We start from the raw sequence: 11,750 nt of genomic DNA, 5'->3' as shown, positions 1-11,750 counted from the left end.
TCTCCATGTGGGTGGCCCAGCACAGCCACCACAATAACCATGACTGCCACGAAAGCAGCTAGATGCCACGAGCACCAAACAGATGGTCTGCCATGGAGTGCATTGACACAAGAAAAGTCACCAGCAGAGGTAAAGAAAAGAAGAGGATGTCTGTCTCCACAAAGCCCATTGCAGAGTGACAGAAGAAGCATCTGCTCTATGATAACATTGGGGGACCTGATCACACCTCTTGGCATTGGACAGATCATCTAGGCAACAAACCAATAAGAGCAAAGATTATTCTTTCAGAAGGAGAGAAGAAATCTAGGGTAATTAGAGGTGGGGGGGCAGGGGGTGAGATTGGACAATGGGCATAAAGAATAAGTATGATTTGTAACAATATATATACTAGTAATATTGATTTGGTCAACATATCTCAATGTTGAACCCCCAAAATATGTATAATCAATTTTGAGTCAATTAAAAAAAAAAAAGAAAGCAGGAGTAACTATATTCATTTCAGAGAGAATAGACCTCAAAGCAAGAAAAGTTACTAGGGATATTCCCATCCTGGCTAACCACCAAAAACAAATAAATAAAAAGAAAAATTATCAGGGATAAAGAGAACTATTACATAACAATAAAGGGATCAACACTCCAAGAAGACATAACAGTTCTTAATGTGTATGCACCTATGTTGTTAAACAGAGCATCAAAATATATGAGGCAAAAATTGACAGAACTTCAAGAAGAAATAGATAAATCCACTATTATAATTGGACGCTTTAATACCCTTTATCAGAAATAGACATACCCACCAAGTAGAAAATCAATAAGGATATAAATAAACTTACAGCACCATCAGTCAACTGGATGTCATTGATATCTGTAGACTACTTCATCTAACAACAGCAGATCACACATTCTTACTAAGCTCTCATGGAATATTCACCAAAATAGACCACATTCTGGGCCTTAAAACACATCTTAACACATTTTTTCTTTTAAGGAATATATTTTTTAATTAAAACATATGAACTGCACATATATATGGGATACGGAATTGCATTTCAATATGTGTATACAATGTGTAATGATCAAATTAGGGTAGTTAGCAAATTTGTCACTGCAAAAATTTATTGTTTCTTTTTCATGAGAACATTTAAACTCCTTTCCTCTAGCCACAAGAACAAAAATAGGTTATTGTCAATTATAGATGCCTAGCATGACTGTACAACACTATAAATTACTCTTCCTATATAGCTATAATTCTGTGTCCATTATCATGCTCTCACTATACCCCCACTCCCCTTCTGCTTTGCAGCCTCTAGTAACCACAATTCTACTCTCTCTTCTAAAAGTTCAACTTGTTATTATTATTATTATTATTGTTAGTTCACACATTTGACTGAGAACATGCAGTATTTGTCTTTCTGTGCCTGATTTATTTTACTCAGCATAATGTCTTCCAGGCTCATCCATGCTGCCACAAATGACAGGATTTCATCGTTTTTCATGGATGAGTAATAATCCATTATGTAAATACATCACATTTTCTTTATCCATTCATTTGCTGATGGATACTTCAGCTGATTCTGTATCTTGGCTATTGTGAATAAGCTTTAGTAAACATAGGGGTGCAGATACCTCTTTGGTATGTTAATTTTCTTTCCTTTGGATGAATACCTGGGAGTGGGATTGCTGGATCATATGGTAGTTCTATATGTGGTTGTTTGAGAAACATCCATACTGTTTTCCATAACAGCTCTACTAATTTACATTCCTACCAACAGTATATAAGAGTTCCCTTTTCTCTGCATCCTTGCCAAAGTTTGTTATTTTTTGTCTTTTTCATAATAGCCATTCTAACTGAGGTGAGATGATATTTCATTGTGGTTTTGATTTGCATTTCCCTGATGATTAATGATGTTGAACATTTTTTCATATACTCATTGCCCATTTGTATGTCTTCTTTTGAAAAATGTCTATTCAGCTCATTTGCTCATTTTTAATTGAATTATTATTTTTTTCCTGTTAAGTTTCCTGTATATTCTCTATATTAATCCCTTGTCAGATGAATAGTTTGTGAGTATTTTCTCTTATTCTGCCGGTTGCCTCTTTGCTCTGTTGATTGTTTCTTTTGTGTGCAGAAGTTTTTAGTTTGATGTAATTTAATTTCCCTATTTTTTTTTTTTTTTTTTGCAGCTGGTGGGTTCTGGAATCCAAACCCTTGACTTTGGTGTTATAACATTGTTCTCTAACCAACTGATCTAATTGGCCAGCCTATTTTTGCTTTTGTTGCCTGTGCTTTAGAAATCTTCACCATAAAATTTTTGCCCAGATCAATGTCTCATCATGTTTCTGCTATGTTTATTTCTCACAGTTTAATAGTTTCAGGTCTTAGATTTAAGTCTTTAGTCCATTTTGAGTTGATTTTAGTATATGGTGAGAGATAGGAGATCTAGTTTCATTCTTCTGCATATGAAAGAGGCCATCCTTTGTTCAATATATGTTCTTGGCAACTTTGTCAAAGATCAGTTGGCTATAGATATGTGGATTTATTTCTGGGTTCTTTATTTTATTCCATTGGCCCACGTGTCTGTTTTTATGCCAGTATAATGCTGTTTTAATTACTATAGCTTAGTAGCATATTTTGAAGTCACATAGTGTAATGCCTTTGTTCTTTTTGTTCAGGATTGCTTTGGCTATTTGGTTCCATATGAATTTTTATATTGTTTTTTCTATTTAAGTGAAGAAGGTCATTGGTATTTTGTCTATATTTAATAGTAGGGTCATTTTGACAATACTAATTCTTCCAATCCATAAATGTAGAATGTTTTTCCATATTTTTGTCCTCTTTAATTTTTTTCATGAGTGTTTTACAAAACACTGATTTAATTGTAGAGATCTTTCATGTCCTTGGTTAAATTTACTCCTACATATTTTATTTTTTAGATAACTATATAAATGAGATTGCTTTCTTGATTTTTTTTCCTGCTACTTCATTGTTGGTATATAAAAATGCTACTGATTTTTGTATGTTGATTTTGTATGCTGCAACTTTACCGAATTCATTTATCTGTTCAAAAAGTTTTTGGTGGAGTCTAGGTTTTTCTATATATAATATTATGTCTTCTGCAAACAGGGACAATTTGACTTCTTCTTTTCCAATTTTTATGCCCTTTTATTTCTTTTTCTTGCCTAATTCTTCTGGCTAGAACTTCCAGTACTATGTTAAATAGGAGAGGTGAGAGTAGGTATTCTTGTCTTTTTTCCTGTTCTTAGAGGAAAAGCTTTCAAGTTTTTCTCATTCAGGATGATGTTACCTATCGGTTTGTCATCTGTGGCCTTTATTGTGTTGAGATAGTTTCTTCTATATCTGATTTGTCAAAGGTCTTTATCATGATAGGATGTTGAATTTTATCAAAGGCTTTTTCTGTGTCAATTGACATAATCATATGGTTTTTGTTTTTAATATTGTTGATGTGTTGTATTACATTTATTGGTTTGCATATGTAGAACCACCCTTGCATCCCTGAGATAAATCCCACTTGATCATGGTGTATAAACGTTTTGACATGCTTTTGAATTTGGTTTGCTAGTATTTCACTGAAAATTTTGACATCTGTGTTCACCAGGGATATTGGCCTGTAATTTTGTTGTTGTTCTTATTGTGTCCTTTTCTGATTTTGGTATCAAGGTGATACTGGGCTTATTGTAGAATGAATTTGGGAGAATACCCTCTGCTTTGACTTTTTTGGAATAGTCTGAGAAGAATTGCTATTAATTTTCTTTAAAAGTTTGGTAGAATTCAATAGTGAAGCAATCTGGTCCTGGGCATTTCTTTGTTGGGAGACTGCTGATAACAGATTTAATGTCATTATTCATTATTAGCATTTTCAGGTTTTCTATTTCTCCTTGGTTCAGACTTGGTATGTTGTATACATCCAAAAATGTATCCATTTCCTCCAGTTTTTTCAATTTGTTGGCGTATAGTTGTTCATAGTAATCTCTAACAATTCTTTGTATTTCTGTAGGATCAGTTAACAAATTTAAAGGGATAGAAATCATATGATAATTTTTCTCAGAGCACAGTGGAATTAAACTAGAAATTAATAACAGAAAGACAGCGGGAAAATCCAAAAATACTTGGAATTTAAACATCACACTACTAAACAACATATGAGCCAAAGAAGAAATCTTGATAAAAATTTTAAAATTTTTGGAGGGCTCACCAATTAGCTCAGTTAGTTAGAGTGTGGTAATGATAACACCAAGGTCCAGGGTTCAATTCCTGTACTGGCCAGCCACCAAAAAAAAAAAAAAAAAGAAAAAAGTTTTTTCTGATCTAAATGAAAGTGAAAAGAAAATATATTAAAATTTGTAAAATAAGCAAAAATGGTCAAAGGAAAATTTATAGCTCTTGATGCACATATTAGAAAAGAAGAAAAATCTAAAATCAATAATCTAAGGTCCCATCATAGAAAACAAGAAAAAGAAGAGCAAATTAAATCCAAAGTAAGCAGAGAAAAAGAAATAATAAAAATTAGAGCAAATTCAATGGAATTAAAATAGGAAATCAATGGAGAAAATTAATAAAACCAAAAGCTCATTCTTTGAAAAGATCAATAAAGTCAATATGTTGCTAACTAGGCTAACTGAGAAATAAAAAGGATAACACAAATTACTAATGTCAGAAATGAAAGGGGACATAATTACAGATCCCATGGACATTAAAAGCATATTAAAGTAATACTGTGAACAACTCAATGTCCACAAATTTGGTAACCTCAATGAAATGGACCAATTCCCTGAAAAACACAATCTGTCAAAATTCACACGAAAAGAAATTGACAATCTGAATGGGCAATTCAGAACTCATAAACAGACCCACATAAATATAGTCCACTGATCTTGAATAGGAGCAAAGGCAATGAAATGAAGCAAAGATAGTCTTTTCAATAAATGGTGTTGGCACACCTGAACATCCACATGCAAAAAAATGAATCTAGGAACAGACTTTATAACTTTCAGAAAAATTAACTCAAAATGGATCATAGACCTAAATTTAAAACAGAAAACAAAAAACTTCTAGATGACACATGGAAGAAAATATCAATGACCTTGGAAATGGTGATGACTTTTTAGATACAACACCAAAGGCATGATTAATGAAAGAAACAATTAATAAGCTGTACTTCATTAAAATTAGAAACATCTGTTCTGCGAAAGACAATGTCTGGGTAATAAAAATATGAACCAAAGAAAGGGAGAAAAGATTTGCAAAAGACACATTTGATAAAAGCGTGTTATCCAAAATATACAAAGAATTTAAAAAATTCAACAGGAGGAAAATAAACAACTTGATTAAAAATGGGCAAAAGACCTGAACATATACCTCACCAAAGAAGATATACAGATGGCAAGGAAGCAAATTAAAAGATGTTCAACATCATATGTCATTAAGAAATTGCAAATTAAGACAACAATGAGATACCATTACATATCTATTAGAATGGCTAAAATCTAAAATACTGACAACACCAATGTTGGTGAGGATATAGAGCAACAGGAACCCTCATTCATTGCTGGTCGAATGTAGTACTAAAAATCCCAGGGAAACTAAGCCAGTTAGAGATCACTACTTTTTAATCTATCTCCAGGGATTGGCCTGTTATATACAGTTGGCCAGATTGTGCCCTGGACAACTCTAGGAGAATGACATTTCTACTATAGTTTATATGAGCGATGCTCCCCAAAGTTGTCCAGTTCATAACCTTTTTGGCTATACGTAGAGGCTCTGTGATCCCTAAAGTAGTGACACATCCCACTTGAGGAATATAAAAGGGAGGGGGTTGAAGAAAAGTTCTCTGAATTGATTTGCATTCTTTGGCAGCCAGAAGAGAATTCCCATTTCCAGGTTCAGCCACAGTCATTAATCCTTATTCTAAGGACTAGAATAATGGAAATGGTCATGGTACCTTTATGTTTTTTTAACCCTGAAAATCAACAACCAGATGAGAGACACCAAAAGATCAGGAAAAGGAAAAGAGAAAGAGGTGCATTGGTTATGGAATACATGACCACCCTTTTCATTATCTATGTCTTTGTAACTTATCTGCTGTGATGACAATTAGAAAGGCTTATGATTCTAAGAGGGAAATTGGCCTGGCCCAATTGCATCTGTTCTCATCTGGAATAGCAGTTCTCATCTGGAAAGAAGCTTCCACAACGGATAACTTTTTTTTGGTTAAACTATTCTCAAGAATTCTGAGCTGGCAATAGATGCATATTTTCAGGAAGCCAGAGTTTGTGTATCCAAGTGACTCCTTCTCTCAGGACTTGCTAAAACAAATCTGTGTCCCTGGAGGGCAATCAAAAAGTCTCCCAGTGTTCCTTTTTCTGTGGGTCCTCAGGAGAAAGTAAACATATTGGAGAAAAGGGAGTAACTCTGACAAAGGAGATATATTTTCTTTAAATAACAAACCCATCAGAGCCAGAAGTGGTTGAGTGCTAGAAATTCATGCTTTCTCCTGCAGACAAGATCCCTGAATTCCACTGGAGGCTGGATATATCTCATCAGAGTGAGTGTGAATGAATCCTCCCATTTCAGAGATGGCTAATATGTGTGTGCCGAATGAATGAATAGATGTCTTGAGGAAGTCATTTAACTAAGCATTTCACTCTGCATGCTGTGTCACCTGTGACAGGCCTTAAGAGTTTACTCTTTGATGAAATTATCATAATGAATATTACTCTCTGAAAAATTCCTGACATACAAGGAAATCCATCCAAATTCTAAATGTTTAAAATAAAAATTGAGAGAAAAATAATGTAAAATACCTAGGGAAAAAAACCAATGTGTGGAGAACCTGTTTTAACTAAAAAGTGTATGATTTCATTCTAGAAAATAGTAAAATGGCATATTTTACAAATGGGACTGAAAATCTGCATTAAATGTGAGTGAAATAAGACTTCACAGATGATAATTCAAATCAAATTAAAATAATTTGATTCAAATATTTCCAAAGTACATACTACATTCCTTAATTTAGACTGGGAATTGGTGGATTGAGGTCTAGTTATTTATTAGCTGTCTTTCATTTTGTGGACTTGTGCTTCTAATTCAATACAGGTTGACCATTCATAATCTGAAAATCCAAAATCTGAAATGCTCCAAAATATGAAAATTTTTGAGTGCTGACACCATGCAACAGGTGAAAAATTTCACACCACTGGTCCTAAGCATTTCAGATAAGGGATACTCAACTTGAAACAGTAACGATGAAGATGACATCGTTGACACTGCAGAAAAACTGTCTATAGTCGACATGGTGAAAATGTGCGATGGGCTCATTAAAAGACTAGAGCAGTGTGCTTTCATGACAGAACAAGAAATAATGTCAGCTTTTAAAATCAAAGAGAGACTTCTAAGACAAAAGCCATTGTTAACGAGGGAGATGACTCTGGAGAAAATATTTTAAAAGGCCATCCAGAAAACTGTCTTCTAATCCTTAGAGGACCAACTTTCTGGTCCCTAAATTGCTTCTGATGTTTCTTCTCACCTAAAGAAATAAAATACAGTGGGCCGATCCCGTGGCGCACTTGGTAGAGTGCTGCGCTGGGAGCGTGGCGACGCTCCCGCCGCGGGTTCGGATCCTATATAGGACTGACCAGTGCACTCACTGGCTGAGTGCCGGTCACGAAAAAACGACAAAAAAAAAAAAAAAAAAAAAAAAAAAAAAAGAAATAAAATACAGTGTACAGTAACCTTTTAATTACAACACAGCATCTTAGGTGGAGACTGAAAGTCTGCCTTTGTTTGCTGTTGCTGTTGTTCAGCAGTTGATACAGGTATTCTGGTGATGGTACTGTGCTGCTTAGTTACCCGGAGCACATTATTTTCTCACTCTATTAATGGTATATCGTATTTTTTATTGTCAAGTACTTATGCATGAATAAGTGTAATGAAATACTTGCTTATCAGTAGCATATAAATTCAGAGTCAGGAATGATGGTGATGCCAAACAACCACGGGTTGTCCGCGTGGGTGACTGAGATCGTGACACCTTTGCTTTCTGATGGTTTAATGTACACAAACTTTGTTTCATGCACAAAATTACTTAAAATATTGTATAAAATTATCTTCAGGCTGTGTACAATGTGTATACAAAACATAAATAAATTTCGTGTTTAGACTTGAGTTCCATCCCCAAGATATACCATTGTGTATATGCAAATATTCCCAAATCTGAAAAAATCCGAAATCCAAAATACTTCTGGTCCCAAGCATTTGGATAAGGGATACTCAACCTGCTATACAGCCTGCATATTTCACTTTCATTCTTGTTGATCCAAAGTTTCCAAAATGACCTTCTCTGAATTCAAACTTCCACATAGTATGATAGTAATTCTCAAAAGCTAGAGAATTGTCTTTTCACACTAATCATCTAGGGATGTGAGTTTGTAATGGAAACGAATTAATTGATTAATTAATTAATTTAGGGATGTGCATTATTATTGTGACCTACCAACTGTCTATAATAATTTAGTTAAATAGGGAGAATTTATGGAGCCTGTGGTGCTGACTGAAATGATAATGTGAGTAGTGAAATAATTCAAGTCCAGCTTGAGGGCAGAAATACCTTCCTCAAGCTTATTACCCGTAAGTGTAAATTTAATAAAGATGACCAGTTAAGGTGTGATAATAATTCATCTCTTTTTTTTCTTACAGGCTAAATTAGGAAAAAATGCTCTGGAGGAAATTTTTAATGTAAAATGTCCAATGGTGCTTTTAAAATTTGCTTTCCAACTGTGATATTTTGATAAAAACTCTCCATGTTGACTAAAAGTATACGATTTTATTATCTACTTGTAATGCCAACTACTTCCAGTAAGAAATTGAGGTTTTACGTAAAGCTGAATAAAACAAAAGACTCTTAACATGTAGTTCTGATTATGTCTGTACATATCATAGGTTAGAAAGAAATGCATATTTCAGAAAATCATAATATCACTATAACTGTTCATGAATTTATTCTCCTGGGTTTCCTGTGTAGCCAAGAAGTAGAAATTCTCCTCTTCTTTTTGTTCTCCATCATCTATATCTTGACTTTGTTTGGCAATGGTGCTATTATCTGTGCTGTGTGGTGGCACAAACCACTCCAAACCCCCATGTACACCTTACTGGCCAACTTTTCCTTCCTGGAGATCTGCTACATCAATTCCAATGTGCCCTACATGTTGTTCAACTTCCTCTCCAAGAACAAGACCATCTCCTATAATGGCTGCATCTTACAGTTCTACGTCTTCCTCTCTCTTTGTGCTACAGAACTCTTCTTCCTGGCCCTCATGGCATTTGATAGGTATGTTGCCATCTGCTGTCCACTACGCTATCCCACCATAATGACCAGAAAAGGCTGTGGAACCCTTGTGTCTGCCTGTTGGGTGGGTGGCTTCCTCTGGTTAGTGACACCTGCCTCCCTTGTCTCCCAAGTTCCATTTTGTGGTTCAAATGTCATTGATCACTACCTGTGTGATCTTGGGGCAATGCTGGCCATATCATGTGTCCCCGTTCCCAAGACAACTCTGACTTGTAGTACTTTCAGTGCTGTGATACTGTTCATCTCTCTGTTATACATCCTGGCATCCTACACTCTGATCCTTCGAGCAGTCATTCAGGTTCCCAAAGATTCAGGGAGGAAAAAAGCCTTTTCCACATGTGCCTCTCATCTGGTAGTGGTGTTCCTATTTTATGGCTCAGTCACAGTGATGTATGTAAGCCCAGGGGCAGCCAATCAGCCTGGGCTGCAAAAATTTGTGACCATGTTCTACTCAATTGCGACTCCGCTTTTAAACCCTCTAATCTATAGCCTTAGAAATAAGGAGATGAAAGTTGCCCTGAGGAAAGTTATGTGTAAAGTTTAAAAATTATTCCTGAATTGGAGACGTCGTGGGGAGATAAAATTCCTTTTGAGTCCTGTTGCAAAGAATAAAGAAAAACTATGCTTAAAAGTAAAAGTATATATATACTAGATCTAGAATAAATGCTTTTATGGGAGAATTTCTTAAAATGGAATGAGAACATTGATTTGATTTTTGTTTCTCATCAAAATCTTGCCTGTTGAAAATTTACTGAAGATTTTTGGTTTGAGTATGCTGATATTTTTAATAAAAATAAGCAATTACAATTTCAATGAGATAATATCCTGAATGTACCAAAGCAATAGATTTTGTGGAGAATCTGATGAAAACCATACCATTTTCCAGAATAATACACATCATCCTATTTATATGATATTTCTTTTATAATTTCAGAGGGCCACAAACTCCCTCCAGTTATGGACTCTTTAGGGAGTTGCAAATTATTTATCAAAAAATTGTAGGCATATTAAAGAATTGAATGTGTGAAATACAGTCAATGTAGAACCTTGAAGGGAAGAACTTTCTCCACTTTAAGGTGATGTTAGGAATCACAAAGAAAATGATCAATAGACACATCAGCATTGTAATGAAAAACTGTTCTCTTTGTCATTAAAAAAAAGTTTATTTTAAAAATTGTAAAAATATATGCCATCAATATAACTTAGAAAGGGCTCATACATATTCTATCAGTTAGAGATGGCTTTCACTTAAGAGTAAAGGAAATTCCAGTAAATAAGTAGGGCTTTCTTCATGCAACAAGAAGTCAGGGGGTACATTTCTGGTAGTGTAATTCAGTTATGCCACCAAGAGACCAGCTTTGTCTCCTTTTCTGCTTTGTCATCCTTATCAATAGCTATTGCATCTGCAAGCATCACACACGCAGGGAGAAAAAAAACAGAGATATAGCACTAGGAGGGTCTTCTTATATCTTACTGCCTTGCACTGAATCACATGGCCATCTCTAGCTGCAAGAGAGTCTGAGGAGATAATTTTTAGTTTTCCAGTTCTGTCAGAGAGAAATGAGAAGGGAATTAGAACAGATCTTAAGTAAACCAACTTAAAATGTCTGTCACACTGTGTAGTGGGTTAGAAATCTTGATTCTCCTTTGATCTTAGAATAGGATTTTAGGTAATGAATGAATGAGCCAAAAGGTTCTTGAGTAGGGGACAAAAGTCCACAGATAAGTTTGGCAAAAGCCATCTAATCAATTCTAATCACTGTTTAGGGATGGGATTGTGTGCTTTGTTTTAGGTGGCCGGTTTGATTCTGGCTTGAATGACTATTGACTATTTAACCTACTGATTGTTCTTAAGATATGTTAAGAAACTGCTTGAATGCCGTTTAAATATACTAAGAAAATTGCTGTAGGAAGTATGTAGAAAAGAAAATGTTTACTAAGGACAAGCTGTTTGTTGGTGAATTAACCTAGCATTTTACAAATTACATTCTGGAATGTCACATTGTTAATTTACTGCTGTTACTAGTTTTACACTGCCTGTGTTTATGTCCTTCTTTGATGATTGAATCAACTGATTTTTCTTGTGAAAACTTCCTTGTCTTGTCAATAAAAAGAAAGGCTGATTTTGAATCAGGGCTGCTCCCCTGTTGGGTGGCAGTCCCTCCAGGGGCTGCTGTTCCCCTGATGGGTGGCAGTCCCTCCAGGCCTTATTGATGTTACTTTGAGTGAATTCTTTCTTTCTCTTTTTTCCATCTCGGTTACACAGAGGAAAGTGTACTACACTGCTAAGGACTTATTTTAATTAACAAAAAAAGTATTTTTCTACAGATAAATAGGCAAAAGACATATATGAACAACTGATAAAAGTAGAAGTATAACTTGCTAAGC

At 34.9% G+C, this 11,750-nt stretch overlaps 1 protein-coding gene across 1 annotated transcript; it reads left to right on the top strand.

The window, feature by feature from the left end:
- The first annotated feature begins 8,967 nt into the window (after window positions 1–8,967).
- On the top strand, window positions 8,968–9,906 carry LOC134372651 (olfactory receptor 11G2-like). The gene has a single exon (XM_063090081.1). The coding sequence runs from the start codon at window positions 8,968–8,970 to the stop codon at window positions 9,904–9,906; it is 939 nt and encodes a 312-aa protein (XP_062946151.1).
- The last annotated feature ends 1,844 nt before the right edge of the window (window positions 9,907–11,750 follow it).

The sequence above is a fragment of the Cynocephalus volans genome, chromosome 3, assembly GCF_027409185.1.
Source record: "Cynocephalus volans isolate mCynVol1 chromosome 3, mCynVol1.pri, whole genome shotgun sequence".
Classification (NCBI taxonomy): domain Eukaryota; kingdom Metazoa; phylum Chordata; class Mammalia; order Dermoptera; family Cynocephalidae; genus Cynocephalus; species Cynocephalus volans.
The sequence above is the reverse complement of the archived record's forward strand: the minus strand, read 5'-3'. Positions and strand labels throughout refer to the sequence as shown.